This window comes from Cololabis saira, chromosome 7 (genome assembly GCF_033807715.1).
Source record: "Cololabis saira isolate AMF1-May2022 chromosome 7, fColSai1.1, whole genome shotgun sequence".
NCBI lineage: Eukaryota > Metazoa > Chordata > Actinopteri > Beloniformes > Belonidae > Cololabis > Cololabis saira.
Window position 1 is genome coordinate 33,727,260 of NC_084593.1, and position 18,692 is coordinate 33,745,951.

Consider the following 18,692-nt stretch of genomic DNA (forward strand, 5'->3'; position numbering starts at 1 on the left):
AAAGTGTTCTACACAATAGTAGTGGATAAAAGCAGTATTTATTATAGTGTACTGTATAAAACCTATCAGGATTTCACTTACCATCAAATCCCAAGTATTAATGCTCATCTTGTTTAAGTCATTTAAGCACACAATAAAACCATCTTCATTAAATTGATCATTTGACACTAAAGTAGGGAATGCTTGTGGTAAGGTTTAGTGTGAAAAGAGAACATACATTAACCACATGCAGGGAATAATGTTAGTCACATTTGGTGAAATGGAATGGGATACATGCAAGATGAATGACTGTTTATGGAAAAAAAAGAAAGAAAAACAGAATAATGGCATACGTGTTATGAATACAGAAATATTACAAGATGGATCAAACTTGTAGCACACTAGTAAAGTCACGCTGGCTCTTAGCTAACAAATGCTATTTGAAAATATGTCATTAAAGAATAAATATGAATAAAATGAATAATAATAAATCCAAAATACCACAGATATTTTCACATTAAATATTCTGTAAGCTTCTCAAAAGAAGTCTGACATCTGAAGGTTATGTTTTGCTCAGATAAGAAATTTAAGCCCAACAGACTGATTAAGCCAAAAACACTTAGATGATGCTACTGCTAACTAAAGGTACGAAAGAAAACTTTCCATCTTATTACATTCGACTGCTTTCAAAACAAGACAGAATCCTGATTTTTGTCTACTACTGTGTAATAGCAAAAAGGTCACTTTGACTTTCTTTTGGCACATTTGATCCATCTGCATATTTCAGTTAAAAGTCCCATGCAGTGACAAAAAAAGATGATGATGTCAAACAAAACGAGTCACACCGAAATGAAACCAAACACCTTACCATATCATCAGCCAAAGTTTTAATGTGTATGTTCTGTTGGAGGGAGGGCACAGTGTGAAAAACAAATCCCACAGAAAACAAAAACACCACCAGATGTCATGTACAGTAACTGTCCCAACAGAAGTGCTTTTACATGTACAGCCTCCATGTCTCGCCAGTCTTAGACTGCAAAAACAAAATTAGGATTCTGATAGCACATAAGCATATGATATAAACCAAAACTTTTAAAAGCTGGCCACCGTTTTGGTACTTATGGCCCTTTTCCACTAGTCCTTACTCGGCCCGACTCGGCTCGTCACGCCTCTACCCGTTTTGTCCCCGTTTGTTTTTCCACAGCCAGCGGAGAAGTGGGGGGGTTGGGGTGAAGCTGCTGTGACGTACTCGATTGCGCAACCGCTTTGTTCATGTCGGCGCTGATGAGAAATCAGCTGGAACCGCGAGCGGCTGAGAGTAAAACAGCCCGTCTACATCCCTTTTTTAATTCTCTCCTCAGCCACCAGGTTTATGAACATCTGCACCTCAGAGTTGGATCACCAAACAGACGTTTTGCGCTTTATAGTAAAATCGCTGCGAGCCGCGAGTCGCACTGACTCCCGCTTCCTGATTCAAACGTCTGACGGCCCCTCCCCCGACCAATCAGTGGCGCGGAGGGTGGTGACGTCAGAAATAGTCCCGGCTCAGCCCGTATAGAACCTCGCCAGAATGGTTACAGAAAAAGTATCTGCTTGGAGCGGCTCTACCCGTCTCAGCCCCTAGTGCAAAAGTGCAAGACGGTGCCGTGGCGGGTAGAACCGAGCTGAGGCGGGACTAGTGGAAAAGGGCCATTAGTTCCTGTTTTATTTTGAAACCCTGTGTCCTTGTGTTTCAGTTCTGTCTGACTTCCCTTGTCCCCATCTGCCCTGATTGTCTGCACCTGTGTCTCGTCAAGCCTTCTGTGTATATCTTGTCTTCTTTCCCTTGCTCGCCGCTGGTCCGTACTGTTTCTATACTCCTTGTGTCCTGTCGGGTTTTTGATTTTCTCTAGTGGTAAACTCTTGTGTTTTTGTTAACCTTGCTCTGCAGCGTTTTTGGTTTGTTTCTACTAAATAAATCACTGGTTTTTGGAGCTCCTGCCTCTGTGTCTCTCCTGCATTAGGGTCCTAATCCACCGTTCCCTGACACTGTCATTACTTGTCAGTATATCGTCTAATATTTGCACATTTTGGTTACTGTACATGGTACAATAAGACAACATCTGATGATCCCAAAAAATAAAACATGTACAAACACATGTTCATGTCCAAACATTAAAAATGGATAATAAAATAAATATACTTGTGAAATTAGTAGTACACGGTCTTTCAACTGTAAGGTTTTCATATCGGGACATAATGAGATGTTATCTGATTATGTCAATAAAACTTGAGATGAACAACACAACATTATATGTTAGAATGTGTACAAAACGTTTTTAAAGTATACAGCCTGTCATTCATCAGCTTGTGGAACCACCTGTACCGTCATTGATGTAGAGTCAGTTATTTTCCGTATGACATTATCAATCTCTCCAATTGTTTGTGAACTTACTAGAAGGACATTTATCAAATGTATTAATAGTGGTGGCTATCGTTAATTTAGTAGATAATTTATTGAGCAGAGCCTGGCTGCTACTTACATCTTCATCCCCATGGAAGCAGTGAGGGTGTAGTTAGTTTTCTGCACGCATGACATGATACAATGTCATACGTTATGTGTTGTTCATTTGAAGTTGTACTTTTGTAGTCCTCATACATAAAACCCTTAGAATTGAAAGTGTACTCACTGCCTCACGTGACATGCATGAAATCTGTACATAGGAGAAGACACCAAAACCCAGACCCACACCGTTTCACCCACTGAAAACATGCAAGTTAGTGCTGTTTGATTAAAGCTGTATTTGTTGAAAAAATAACACCCATATTCTAAGCACAAGTGGTTATCGCTGTAATATGGACTCTAAACAGCAGCTTTTGTATTGACAGGGCCCTAAAAGATTAAAGATATAACTTCAACGGATATGACTGTTTATCTTCATCTCAAACATGATTTAAAGAAAAAGGCTATTGCTGAAGGCTTGTAGCTCAGAGAGGAACTCCGTTTGAAACACACCTCAAATGGGAACCAGTTAAAAGTGTGCCAAATGTTGCTGGTCTCGTATGTAAATTACTAATGACTGGGAAGACATTGAGCTGTGATGACGTGAATTCTGCCTCGAGCCGCAGATTTCTCCACTATTCTAATCAGGAAATTACTGATATTGGGGCGAACAAATACACAGGCTTTAACCTGTACTTCCCCCCCGTGTATCTTCATTAGCTGTCGCTCTGGGCGACATTGCACAGACACTCAAACTGCCATATCTGTCGCAAGCTTTGTCAGCATCAAAAGATCAGCAGTTAGAGGTAAAGATATAAACTGCAGAAAACATATTGTCAGTCTTGTGCAAATTACATTTTGTTCATGTTATTATTCCAAGTCAAGATAACAGACATGTCTTTTTCATCATGGGCTGTTACACAGAGCTTTTTCTGCCCGCCGGGTATTTCCTGCGCCAACCTTATGAGACGAGGCAACCACCTGGGCCTCACCGACGGAGCCAAACATCAGCGCCACACAGACACGATTAGCTGCTTTTCTACGGCTTCACAACATCTGCAAAGCTAATAATTTGACCTGAGCAGCAACTTTTCCCATTACTAACTCAGAGCGTATGTATCATTAAGCCCAGCATTCCCCTTGCAGTCTAAACCCGCGTGAAACAATAGCTAATTTTCAAATGGAGTACTTAAACATTTTCTAATCAATTTAACAACAATCAAATCACTGTTTGGTTAATTGCCCTGACTTGAGAGCCTTTCCCTGCCCATTATCTTGGCAACATCGCAACACTGCAATTAAACACCTAACAATTAAGCTTGTATGTCCTCTGGGCTTCTCTTGCTTATTAAAGTAAACTTTTTCATCATAATAAAGGTTTATTGCAAATACATATTTCTCTAAATAACCTAATCAAATTAGCTCTGGGTCCCTCCTTAATCAAATATGATCATGACTCCATGCAGATCCCTAAAAATGAAAACACAAAGCAATATCCTACAACTTGAGAGCCAATTTGGGGACGCAAAACTCTACCAGTATGCATATTTCACACAATCACTAAAAATTAATATAACAAAGTACAATAAACATGAAACACTTAGCGCAATCTTCTGATTGTTCGTTTAATTCACATCTGTATTGTGTCATTTTAACTCATTCTTTGGAACAGTCTTCAATAAAAAAAATCAGAGGCCCGTGTGCTTTTATAAAACAGGTTTAGGTAGATAATTATTACAACTTCAATTAGTTTTCATAATAAAAAAAGGATTACTGGAAGCTGGTCACTGTTGGGTGTGAGGATGACCTCTTTCTTTTTTTCATTCATTCATCATGCCCTTATCTAATCAACAGAGCACAATTGTTTAATTAACTCCAAACAATTGCTTGATGACAGTCAAAGTTACTGATGATCAATGTCCCCTATCAGTTACCGTCCTGGCTTTTCAAAATCACACTTGTTTCTGTAAAATAAAACACATCTGCTCCAAAACATTATCTGTACAACCCAAGATGACCAAATTCTTGAGATGTCAAATAATCAGAGACATTTGCATCTAGTGACCTTTGAGAAGCTGCATAAAACGTGTCTACTGTACTGAATAATAGCAACACAAGGAATAAAGAGTTAATCACTTACTACCACAGTATTGTATAAAGGTATTTAAGGCACCCCAAGCTTTGTTGTTCTATCAAACTTTTAATGTCCATCCATATTTATTTTTCTCTTCACTGTGATGTAAACAGAAAACAAAGTGATAATAATAGAGGTAGATCTCCAATATAGCCAGTTATCGACCAGCTTTTAATAATCAGCATCAGTTATAAAGAAACCCACATCTATCAGCCTCAAGATAACATCGCTCAATGTTCAGAAGAAATTCACTCAACAAGCAAAAGCCACTATTCACCTTGACCTTCCTGACGTTAATTAGTATTCAGATCTATTTAGGTTTAAGACAGGCAGGTTTTTTGTTTTCATTTTACAGAAAAAGGGAAATACATTATGTCGTGAAAACTTTGACAAGACAGCAAGACCACAGTACCAGAAAGGATTGTAAAAATGTTATACTTTAAATAAATAAGTTCTTTATTTATCCGTGCTTTCACAAACTTAAAATTATTGAAATTACACCGTGTTTCTGCTTCATTTGCAAAATAACTCAGGGTCCACCTGAACTTTTAAGCTTTTAAGCTTAATTCAAACAAAACACGCAAAAGCCAAACGTCAGCGTTTTACAATGACGTGGTTAAATCCGATCCACGCAGGTGCTGCATGTCAGTGCTCACTGTCTAATGCAAGATGAGAACCACAGAAAGAGAGAAAAAGAAAAAAAAGTAATCGTAAAATATCTCTAAATTTAGTCAGTTTCCCCTCAACATTTCACCAGAGAGCACCAGAGAGCCTGCAAGAAAACAGTCACGCAGACGTGTCAAAAGCCCTGAAAAGGGTACAAGTAACCAGTAAATAATGTACCATCTTGACAATGATATAAGAAGGCAAATAAAAACCTGCTTTAGACTGAAATAAAGAAAAGCTTGGCATAATTCCTTCTGTGAAGCACCAATAGAGTAATGTTCACTGGTCGATGTCATTAAAATTTAAATTATCTAGTGTCTTTGTGTAAGCTGTAGCACTAATAAACATGAGATTCGTGACATAAAGAGCTTTAACAATCAAACAAACCATTTATGCATTCAGTCATTAATCAGTATTCCTTTAATGTTGCCTACAACTTCTTTCAGATATGTCTGTGAAAGTTCAAACTGTCAACCACAGTATTTGCAAAATGCTCATCATTTGCATAAGAATGACAAACAGATCAGCTGAGGAATAGCAACAAAGTTCTCAAAGAAAATCCTAATTTTCTCATAGCATCATGTTGTACCAATACATATTTGTTTTAGCATGTGAAGTTGTCATGGAAACAACAAAAAAATTGCCACTTTTTACACATTGTTTGAGAAAAGCAACAGGGGTATTAATCAGATGTGAGACAGTCATGTTCAGTTGCTAGGAAATGAATTAAAAGCTCTGCATGTCTGGCAATAAATTCATGAACAGCATTACGCGTATCACAAATGATTTGAAGTAGTAGCTTCAGGCTGCTCTCATGCAACAGAACTAGATAGACAAAACAAGCTCAACTGTCTAATCAGATGTCCACAACCATTGTGTACAGGACCAGCAGGCCACAGCTTATTTGTCATTAGGACTGCAACTAATGACTATTCTGTAATGTCCGACTAGTGTGCTCACAATAATGGCTAAACACAGCAGAGATCGGAAGGAAAAAGATGCCTCACTCTGTTGATTTTTGTTTTGCCGACAATAGTCGACAATTGAATTCGTTGGTGACTATTTCTATTATCAATTTTTGTCCACAACATCGAAAAACACTGTGGTTTCACAACCAGAGGCTTCCCAGTCAAATACAGGATGGGGGGCCCTGTGTGTAGCGTTTCTGTCTTTTAGTCTGGGTAGATTTTCTCCAGGTATCCCAGCTTTATCTCTCAGTTTAAAAACATGCATGTTCGGTTGACTGGTGATTCTAAATTGGCCTTAGGAGTGAGTGTGAGCGTGCATGGTTGTTTGTCTCTTTGTGACCCTGTGATGGACTAGCAACCCATCCAGGGTGGGCCCCGCCTCTTACACAGTGCCAGCTGGGATACTTTCCAGCCCGCCAACAGCTCTGAATAGGATTAAAGCCGGTTTAGAAAATGAATGACTAACTGTCTGACTGACCTTGAAACAAATGCATAATAATTTCAGCGTTTGGTACCAAAATGATATTCATAGCAGCATAGTCTGGGCTAGTGTCATGCAGCTTCACTAAAACATGCTGCGGAGTCAGCGACAATGGTGAGCTGCAACTGTTTTAATCGCATATAGCAAACATGTGCTGTCTGTTTGCACAAGTAGAGAAAGTAGCACAGCTAATGCATGACTGTATCAATATGTTAATCAGCCACTATAATCTCTTTTGATAATCCAGTTAAAGGAAGTGATTTGCTTTGCCAAAAAATTACAACAAAAGAGAACAAATACAAACAAACAAAAAAAACACTGACACAATGCAAATTTCAATGAATAGAACTTTGCCTGCACAACACAAGCCCACCTCCACCCCAGAACAATATGTTGACATGACCGTCTCCTCCCTGCAGGCTGACCTGCCTCATGTTTTATCCCAGGGAAAACACATTGATAAAATGTAATTTTGACAACCCATGTGCTGTGAAAACCTTGTGCATCCCCTATGATCTTGTCGCCGCCTTAGTGGCACTCTAGGCTGAGAACCACCAGCTTAAATCCTTAATTTCCTGTGCACCTTCAGGACCAGTGAAATTCACCTGTCTTTTCATTTTGAATGACTAAAGCTCATGTCCCACAGGGCCCAGAACAGCCATGGTCTGGTTTTTTAGAGATTGTGCGCTTGACACCTGAGGACGGAATAAATGTAGCTTTTTCGACTTCCAAACTGAATCTCTACCACTCCTTTCCCACCAAACCGGTTCCTGGGCTGGTTTTGGGCAAGTGCTGACTCTGGAGCAGGGCTTTCTGTTTCCACTAACAAATAACCGGCTCCAGGCCAGAAAAAACGTTTCCAAGGTAGCACCAACTCTGGTAACTGACGCTTGCAGCGACGTAAGTGACGTTTACAGTGACGTAGTGACGAGGCTCCCCTTAGCACCCCGAGCTATGGATAAGCAAACCAGTTCTCAGCTGGTTCGCAAGGTGAACGAGTTGTGAACCAGCACCGGCCCAGTACCAGCCCAGTACCAGCCCAGTACCAGCCCAGTACCAGCACAGTACCAGCCCAGTACCAGCCCAGTACCAGCCCAGTACCAGCCCAGTACCAGCCCAGTACCAGCCCAGTACCAGCCCAGTACCAGCCCAGTACCAGCCCTGGAACCGGTTTGGTGGAAAAGGGGTATACATGGTTCAAATCTATCCTACCCTCTGAACTGTTTACCCACAGTCTCTACAGCTTAATGCGAGATAACATACGAGTTGTTTCATTTTTAAAATTCGCTGTATTTTCTGTCCCATTCTCATGTTTGGCAGGTCGATCTCATGTGTGTAAAGTGAGTTGCAGTCCAGTTACAAAACTTGATGCGTATTTTTAGGGGGACTTCCGCTTAAGCACGTCCAACCCTTTTGATTGGCTCTGCATAATGGTAACTTCCTCTCTGTCTTTTAAAGGAAGGGTAAGAAATAGACCATGTCTAACCCAGAGCATATTCACTCATATTCAGTAAACACTGAATACACTGAACACTCACCACCCACAGCTAGCTATCTTGTGAATAGTCTTGATAGACAGTCGTGGCTTTGTAAACTGAAAAAAAGAGTGGGGACAGTCTGCACCCCAAAACTATGACTGACATTACTCAGTTCAATTCAATATTACTTATATAGCATCTACTACAATAAAAGCTGTCTCTAGGCACCCAGAACATGAGCCCCGAGCAATTACTCTAGCCAGTGGCTGACAGAGGCAGGGTTTGTGCTTGTGCTTACGCACGTGGAGTGAGGAACTTGGAAGATTTCATGATGGGACTTTCACGAGTTTTCATGACACTTTTTCACAAAAGAAAATCAAAAATCGAAACTGAACTTTGCGTTAAATGTAGCGCTGCAGGGGGTCGGTGTTTCCAATAAACTACGTTTTTCAAATAAAGGTTATTCTTGTAACTCTCCGTATCTCGTCCTGTAAGACTTCTCTTCTAAACAACAAAAAAAAGAAAATCTCAACGTCGAAGATGATGGACAAAAACATCTTTAGTCTTTGATAAATTAGGGGCTGATCGTTCAAATGATTATTCAGAGGCAAAGCCATTATGTAATGTATAATGATTTTGGTAATGTTATAGCATAACTCCATCCTATTCATGAGGTTAAAAACAGCTGGAAACTAGCTTTTGTTTACTTTGGATTGACCGGCTACGTCACGTCCAGCACTGCAAGAGACAGGGAAATGTGCAAAAAGTGTTTCCATTACACATTTGTCATAAAACTGATTATTAAATCGCCTGCACAAATCTAGGGGTAATGCAAACGCAACGACAGGCGACTCTGAAGGGAGGAGATAGGAGCTAGCTCTCTGTGTTTTGTTGATGTTTTTTTTTCAAATTCAGACATCACCAGTGTCACATGTATGCAGTTGTTCACTTCTACCAAACTAAATGAAAAAACTGTCTAAAAACATCTGCATGTAAATTACTCATCAGATGTTTTCGTAAGACTGGAAGCAGAGTAAAGGACTATGGGTAAATCACAAAAAATGTGGGCCAATGCCACTAGAATAAATCAGGACAACTAGCAGCTGATACAACAAGAGGGTCAAAACACTAAAAATCTGCATCACAGCACATTTCACATCTATGTAAACCAATTTACAAACAATTCAGTTAAGCAGAGGCTCTAAACCTTTTTCTCAGAACACTTAATTTATTTAAAAATTAACAAAACATTACATTTGTGCAATAATTGAGAAGGCTTTAAAAGGGCATGAGTCAGTCAGAGCCTTTAACATTTCAAGAAAGCACTGGCAGTGTCTTAAATTTGCTAAAATGTCAACTACTGAAAAGGGGAAGCACACAAAAGCCAGTGCAGCTAAGATTTGAATGGCTCCACACTGGATAGCCTGACCATGTGACTGCAGACTAGCACAGAACTGCCCTCGGGTTATCTCCATCTCTGAAGAAAACTAATTTGGAGAAGTGCATCCTTTAAGGTTGACGAGACATGAAGCCATTACTGAAGCAGAGGATTATGGGCTAAAATGAAGGTCTTCTTAAATTGCTCCCCACATCAAATAACATGTCATTTTGAACTTTACCAAGTGTTAAAGCTAATGCATACTGGCAAAGACTGGTCCATGTGCTGAAGGAACTTTACAGTGTTACATCTGGGAGTTTTGAAACATTGTTGGAGAGATTTAAAATCAATTTTAAGCATTCCAAGAGGCTATCATAACGGGAACGGGAAGTCTTCCCACATCAGTTACATGGAAAAACGCTCAACGCTAAACATGTGGGCACAAGCATGATATGATTTCATCTTTAGATAACTAGACAGGCAGGAAGAAAAATGTTGATAAAAAGAAAAACGTATCCCAGGAACTGATACGGTTGGGTTTAATGTTTTCATATAGTGTTAGTGAGGAACCTTGCAATCTTCGGTCACACACTACGTTTCACTGAAAATGTCACCTTCTGTTTCACATCTGCAGTTTACGTCAGCACTTACAAAAAGTGTGCAGAAAGCTGTCAAAACAAGTCACCAAAAATGCTTTCTAACATACAATTGTGAATCAGACATGAAAGCATATCATATCCAATCTTTTTTTTTAAATAAAAGCAAAGCCAGGATTGTGACAAACACTTCTTTCCAGCAAATTCTTTACATCTGTAAGTCAAGTAACAAAGAGGGGGAGCCCCTTCATCCTGTCCTCTGCCAGACTTCAGAACCGCAACCAGAACAAGAACATGTCTCCCAGTCATGACTTGTTGAAACTGCTGTGTGTAACATCCACTAATGATTAATGTACAGAAGCATAAAAAGATAATCTATTAGTGTGCAGCTTATGTATTATGCACGGTTTTTTAATGTATATATCACTGAGCCACCCCAGTACCACTGACACATGCAAATAGGGCTCATTTCAGAGGATCAGTGAATGTGTTGGTTTTTTTCCACTGTGTGACTTAAGTATTCTGGGCTGCTTCCTCTCTCCAACTTCCTGAATGCCATTATGACGCTCACATGTGGTTAGTTTCCTGTCGCCTCTCACACGTCCCCCCGACACCACTGTTGTTATATTTACATACAGAACAATCCATGTAATGCAAAGTAGAAGAAAAAAAAAAGACAACGTGACAAACCCCCAGTTGAAGCTGACCAAATGTAAAGGCCATAAAAAGCAGCATGAAGTGTTCAATAAGCTGACAACTTGCACTAACCACATAACATGGCCTAAAATGATCCCCGAGGCTTCGCTAAAGCTCATAAATCGAAACACAAAATCTCAAAATGCCACAGCCTTTGCAGCCAGCTGTGAAAGCTATGAAACCTGATCTGCAGTGTTATAGTGTCAAAACTCTCAAAGTAGCTGAACACAAGTTAGTGAACACCAAAAATTAAAATAAAAGGAAAATAACAACTAGGGAAGCATGCAGATAAGTTTCCCCACATGGAGTGTGGCTATAGCTGCACTGGTGCAGAACTATACGTTAATTATTGTGTCATTTAAATGAAATATGGTCATTTGCCTCATTTGTATTTCCAGTCTCACTGCAACCTCCTGACAGAGCACTTTTCAGTGTCATTTCGTTCCTCCTTTTTAGGCCTGTTGCCACAACTACAAACATTGATAGACTTTTAATGTTAACAACTATACCTTATTTAAGCAAAAGGTGTGTTTTTACACCTTTATGTTTAGAATTATGATGGAATAGCATTTTATGGAATAGCATTGTCCCAATCTGTTTTGTCTCAGCTACACATTTCAAGAAAATATTCCACATTTGAGCCTTCACATTATTCACTCCGGCCAGTCAGACGCTCAGTAAAACAGTATGTGTCCTTTTCTTTATGAGTTTATTATTACATTACGTTTCCTTGCTTATCTGCATCCCATTCTGTCTTGCATATTGCTGTGAATATAAATGGCTTTCATTCATGTGATGACTCAAATGTTTTCCTCATTCATTAGTTTTCCTTTTCCCTGGCCCCTGCCTTTAAAACTTTAATAGTGACACTGACCAGTTGGTGAGCGAATGCCTGCACTCAGTCTCACATTACTGCAAAATCCATGCAAAAAGTGGCACCAACTTACTTTCAAAGAAAATTTACCCTGATTTTGAACCCGAGTTAAAATATTTCTTACTTGCCAGATGAGATACTCGTCCGAGTTACTTTTTCATTTTCTATGATGTAGAATAAATCCTGTCTAAAGCCCCCAAGGAGACAGATATACAAAAAATGTCATCTTTTGTGAAGATTTTTGCTATTTTCTTACCATGATTAAAAAATTGTGAATCCATATCAGATATAAATTATGTCAGCAAAACACAACAGCAGCTAATATTGCTTCTTTTTTTAAATTACCCCTAATAAATCATTCTGATTGTTTTTAACCTGGTTTACAAGCAGGGAAGCTCTGGATTAATACACCAATTTAAGGTCAAAAGATAAAGACAGCCTAGCAAGAGTGCATTTGATAAAAAATAAATAATCCAGAGATTTGGAGCCAAAGTCATGTAACATGGAGATCTTTTTTTACTAGTAGAGGATATAGCACATTCAAAGACCCTGCATCATTCATGTTTTATATCTAAAAACTGTTCAATTTGACAAGCACATGCTTTAACATCTAAACCAGTGTCAAGCTGATCGACTACCCCTCTTGTTCGATGAGAACAGAGGATGGCTGCTTTGATTAAAAATATCAGTTTCAGTTAGGATGATTTACAAACTATTGGAATCTAAATAATTTAGGGTAAACTCATTGTTTGTCAAATATTTTCAGGTCAGTCTTCAGATTTTGCACCTCTAGAGATGCTTTGCAGCCACATCAAAAGACAAGCACATGGCTAACTCATATGTCAACAAACCTGCTTTACAAAAGCACATAAAGCATGCTTGGCATACTCTGCATACTTTCGCTGATATCACCACCTTTTTTAAACTTATGTGCACATGCATACCATTTATGCCCAACCTGAATACACCTTCGACCTACAAAGTTTTTATTCACTTTTTGTAGCAAATGTACAACTGTAACAACTGTACAAACCCATAAGCTGCAAATTATAAGAATGTGTATGTAGGAGATAAAGTCTGATTAACTTGTTAATATCTAAAACTAAAAGTCAACTTTGTTCATGCGACCAAAGAAATCCCACAAACAGATGCACATGACAAGTGTCCTTTTTCCACTCTTGCAGTAGGTTGAAAATATGCTGGAACCTACACAGCCAAGTGTATGCAGTCCCATTGTTATTATATGGACCGAGTAGGACGGTTCCTCTCTCACTCTGCTCTCTGTGAGGTCATCTTTTACTCTGCTATGCAGGGAGGGGAGAAGTTTTCCCTGTTAAAGCAGCTCCCCTGAATTCCTTTTAAAGATTTCATTCCATTCGCATGTTCTAATGACTTGTGCTTTCATGCTATTCCAAAAAAGGATATTTAGATAAAAAGAATAACTAGAAACGCCTGACAAGTTTTAAGTCACGTTTATGTCATAACACTTGTATTATACAAACGTCTATATCATGATAAAGAATAACATTTGTGTTTGTGTTTGTCCTCAATAATCTAACTTCACTTTTCGTAAACCAAACCAGCAAACTTTGGGTGAAAATGAAACTCTGTCAAAACAGCATGTTCTGATCTGGACCACATCCATAGAAACTACATGGTTCATCAAAAATGGTCCTTTACAGTATCATACACTGCCTGTCCAAAAACAACAAGGTAAAAAATAAATAAATAATTTTCATTTTAGTCCCAATCTCCTGAGTTCCTTTTGAATTCTATGTGTGGAAAAGCTCTCCCTTTTGCCATTAAAACATAACCGTTAATTATGATTACATTTAAGATTTTGAGATATTATTTAAGTACTATTAGACACAACCATGAGTGATTGCCGATAATAATCATTCAAGTTTTCCTCCTCGAAGAATATGGTTCCCCACTATTCATCCAGTTTCAAATAATGCGTTGGACTGTTCTTGAACCAATTGTAGTAGTTTCAGCAAACTCCTGAGATGTTTTCTTTACGTGACGCATGCCAATAATTTGACCCTTCTGAAGAGATCAACATCTTTTCCACAAACACAGGATGCGGCTGCCAACATGGTTGTTTAAGAAACGAGAAGCTACTCACTGCATCAGTTGGAGTTACCGGTAGTTCATTTGTTGCCAACTGAAACATAATCACCCATAGAGTAATTATCCAATGGGAGGCTCTTACCTTTATATTTAATTAAATCCAGGTAGTGACATTTTTTTGGGACAGGAGAGAAAACAATATGACTCAAAGGTCAAGTTCATTCTCCATAACTCAACTTTTTTTCACCCATCTCAATGATCTGAAAGCCATCCGTGATTTTGACCGATTACAACAATGAGCCAATAACGTTATGTACGTCACAGCAACACTGGCAATAACCACTCCAGACTACCTGTAGCGGTAGACGTCTGGACACAGGACACAGGAGGGTGCAGTGGGATTCCTGGAGCAGAGGAAGTGCGTCATGCAGGATTTCCTTCTGGTGAAGTGAGTGCTTGCAGAATAAGGAAATTATAATCCCACATTTAGAGTCTTGCAAACACTTGACGACCTCCCTGGGAGACATGGTTCCTGGCTTTGAAACACTGGCTGAAGCGGAGCTGGTAGCTCCAACCTCCAGTGTGTCCATCTGATTGAGGGTTCAACTTTCACAATAAAATGAAAATAGCTAAATTAAGTTGTTTGCTTGATATAAAGAGACGGGATATTCAGTGTCTCATATGGATTTAGAAATATGTAAGCAAGTACTAAGAATCGGTTATTGCAAAGCAACTGTTTCAGAATAATAATCTTTATTGAATTGGCTATGTACCCTTACCGTTAAAAGTTTAGATCATAGGGGCCCTGGATAGCTCAGTGGGTTGAGCGGGCGCCATTTGAATAGGCTATAGTCCTCGTGCGGGCAGCGCAGGTTCGAGTCCCGGCCTGTTGCTCTATACTGCAATGTACCCCCCCATCTCTCTCTACCTATTTACTGTCTACCTACTTTCTCAATAAAGGCCACTAGTGTTACAAAAACCTTTAAATATTTGCGCAATATCCTTCCCACAGCTGGTGTTTATTATATTAGAAACCACTATCAGAGGCTTTTATTTTGTTTCATTAGACAGTATCATAATAGAGATCTGAAACAAATGTTGTTACATTTCCCTTTTAACCATTTAAACTTTGAGATTTCACGTGTTAAATGAACACACATCTCCATGCTTTCATAAGTGCGTTCTGTTTTCTACATGTCTGCAAACTAACTTGATTTTAAAGTGTTTAGTGGGGCGGTTTAACATTTGGGTAATCAAAAAGAGCATATCAAGGCTCCACCCAGCAATGAGTAATGACTTCCTGCCTCAACTCAAAGCTGGAGATGTTTTTTTCAACAGCTGCAGTTCAAGTTCCTCTGAATCCAACTGCCCTGCTAAGAGAATTGAGCAATGGGGAACATGTCTAGCCATGAGACAGATTTAAGAAAAAAAATACATTAAACAAAAAGCAATCTTAAAGATACAGTTTTTAAAAGTGATTGAATAAGGGCTAATGTTATATTAAACTTGAGACTCAAGTTCATCGCAGGCTATCATGGTGATTTCTCAAAGCGACACTCTCGGTCTAAGGAAACATGCTATTTCGGCCCACTTTAGGGATTTCCTGTCTGGTAGTTATTATGGCCAAACTTTCCTTTACCTTTAACTGTTCTCTTTACAACCAGTGATTACAAGATCAAATCTCAAGAGTAAACAACAGTCAGTCAGTCCCATGGTCAGCTTTTACACATGCAATCTATGCAGTTGTGTTCATTCATTATTTTTGTCACCAAAACCTCATTTTCAGTTCCTTATGAAAGAGATATGGCCACAGCTAAACTTGAGAACGCAAAGCAACTGCAACAGGTCTGTTTCTGGCAGTGACATCATCTGGAAAGTTCAATAAGTCAAACTTTCCACTCAAAGATGTAAAATTAGAGCAAAGATAAACAGCAGTCACAGTGATTTCAAAAGCTGCTGATGGTGTACCCTCACATGCTACAACACTCATGCAGTCCACGTCTTGATTACTTTCAACACGCCTAGGACAGCGAATTGCGACTGAGGCTTAAGTTTGTTAGTTCCTATCAACAAGTAAAAGCACAACATGTGTTGATAAATTGAAAGAGTTGGAACCAAACTTTTTACATAATCCAAAACATGACCTCCACCAAGACCACAAATCTTCTTTCCAGCAAGACAACACACAAGGACAATGTCATCACACTCGAGATCCACTGACGCAAACAAAAGGATGTCCCCTTTCTAAATAAGCGGCCTCCTCCCTATATATAAATCCCTTCACCGCGGTATGCTGATGTGGAACCATAAAATATATCATAACGGTTACTTTCAGTTGTTATCTTACGGACACTGCCCTCACACTGTATGAGATTACTTTTATCACACACACTCAAAGGATTCATAAAAGCACCACAAACCCCTATGGACATTGTGCTACACAATAACTCATCCAGTAACTTTGTCTGTATGTGAAAAAATATACACAGTCCCAGCTCCCCCAACAAGAGTGCTCTTCAGAAAACTTTCAGGTGACCCACTGATGAGATGATCACGTGATCCACTGAGTGCTCTGAAAACTGAAACACTCAGCGAAATACTATCTCTTTTGCTCAACTCAAATTGCTATTAGCTTCTCCGGATTGGCTTACATTAAATAGTAATAACAACACATCAATAATTGATCCTGTTCTGAACAAAAAATTCCTGCACCAAAAGCATGTAGTTTAATAACTTTATTGAAGTGGTGTGGCCAAAAGAGAAATCGGACAGTGTAAGGTAGTGAAACTTTTCTATAGGAGATTATGTTCTCAAGACAACTTTCTCAGCTTAACTGAAGTCTGCACTAAACCCCCACTTGTCAGACTCCAGGATGTGACTCCTTTCACACACATTACCTCATGCAACATCAGTGTGCAGTGTGAGAACCTACCAGCTTTTTATTTTTCCCCTCATCCTCGCTGGACTTCTTCTTGGAGGGCTTGTTGGGGTCTTCCCCGCCGCTGGCCTGATCCATATCTGCCTTTAACTTTCCTCCAGAGGCAAGAAGTGCGTCCTTATTAGACGTTGATTATCTCCACAGCACCGGGGCAGCAAAAACATCCAGCTTCATGCGGGTTTAAAATCCATTCGGTTTAAAAAGTGAAGAAAGCTGGCCGTTATCAAATAATGGATCCAACCATAAAGGAGACTTGTTAGGAGAATAGGTGTGGTGGTGTGAGTTGTAGTCCACGTCCTGTCGCCTCCTCACATCTGTTCACACAGGCGGGTAAATCCTCTCTGAAAGTATCATAACATGAAGTATCATGACATTATCCCAACCACAAAGTCCAGGGTGTTAAGTTACACAAATGTTTCCCTTCACACGTGTTTCCCTCCACTCACTATGTAGGATGCAAGAGTGCAATAATGTTCAGTAGGAGCAGGCAGCTTTATCATTAACTGTAAAACACGTGTAAACAGGCTGAGCTAAGTTAGCTGAGCACAAACACAACAATACAGTGTTTATACACTAGTGACAGGGCTGAAATGTCAAAGAAAGCAAACTTACAGCCGTGTAACTTGGTCATAACGAGATAAAACGGGTACTTCCAAATGCCCGGACACTTCCCAGTGTCCAGCGACCAGGCCGTTATTGAGCCGACAATAGCGGGAATTATTGCTGATCAATAATCGATTGAGATGTTTGGGAGAAATCACCGTTGTTCTCTGTGAGTGGACCACTTTACAGTGCTGTCCACTCATGAAAGGCAGCACTGGGTGAACACTACCCCGGTGGACGGTGTTCGTATGTATCCCGTACAAAAGAGCCACCGCCACGGATAAGGTTGCTGTAATTACAACGTTATTGATAAATTTAATATAAGAAAAAACTCAAAAGATCTCTTCTCGGAGCTTACCTTCTCAACCAAGCTTGAAAACCAGGCCCACTGTAGTCCCGCCCCCCCTGGTTTCCTATTGGTCACCGAGGTTCGTGCGGAAAAGCAAGTCGGGCCGCTATTGGTCAGATACGGTGACGTAGGCGAGGTCGGCGTGGCGTTGAAGGGGCGGGGCCTGGCGGCGGAGTGGCCCTTTCACAGCAAGAGTCACTGATATAAACAACTACTGAACACAATTAAGGCGTGAGGCCGGTTATTATTCCACCAATTATTTGCATTACATATTTAGAATAGAATAAGCTTTATTGGCCAAGTATGAAAATGCCAGACAGGGAATTTGTTTTCATTTTTTTTCACTCACTGCACCCAGATTTAAATAGTTACAAACAGTAATAGACAAAGGGTGAAGGGTGCATTGTTTCAGCATATGATTTTGGTTATTATTATCATTAATAATAATGTAAATTTCTGTTTATACATTTTATCTGTCCTAAGTCATCCAAAGTCACTTTTTGTACAGACTCATATCCAGCACTTTAAAAACCTCATATTGTACATTTCTGTTTATACATTTTATTTTATCTCTTATATATTTGCTTTTATATTTGTATTATTTTTATTGTATTGCACCAATCACCACAACAAATTCCTTGTGTGTGTTAACAAACTTGGCAATAAACCCTTTTCTGATTCTGATTATCATTATCATTATTGCACAGTGATTGATTACTCTGAGACTATGAGTGATGAGAGTTCATCAGAGCAACAGCTTGGGGGAAGATGTCTGCATGCATAAACCTGGGTTCATGAACCCTTTTTTTTTTTTTGCTTTAATCACTGAATATAAGAGGATATGTTATGTTATTTTATTTTTTTATTTTATTTTAGTTGTTTTTATTCACTTAGTTGTTGTTTTTTTATTATTATTTTTAATTTATGTTATTTGTGAAAGGGGCAGATCAGATAAGATTCTTCTTCTTTCTGCTCCCTTTTCATTCACAAGTTAGGAACA

The 18,692-nt window shown here is 39.3% G+C and overlaps 1 protein-coding gene across 6 annotated transcripts in view; it reads right to left on the reverse strand.

Annotated features, from left to right (window-relative positions):
- The window catches only part of diaph2 (diaphanous-related formin 2), a 372,049-nt gene extending 354,324 nt beyond the window's left edge, over window positions 1-17,725 (reverse strand). For 4 of the 6 annotated variants that reach the window (XM_061725707.1, XM_061725709.1, XM_061725708.1 and 1 more), the window contains exons 1-3: window positions 17,353-17,695; window positions 16,735-17,081; window positions 848-880 (exon numbers count right to left, since the gene is read on the reverse strand). In XM_061725707.1, the coding sequence (XP_061581691.1) occupies window positions 848-880; window positions 16,735-16,818 (117 nt within the window). In that variant the 5' untranslated portion in view covers window positions 16,819-17,081; window positions 17,353-17,695. The other 2 variants (XM_061725705.1, XM_061725706.1) reach the window with 2 other exon arrangements.
- Window positions 17,726-18,692: the final 967 nt, after the last annotated feature.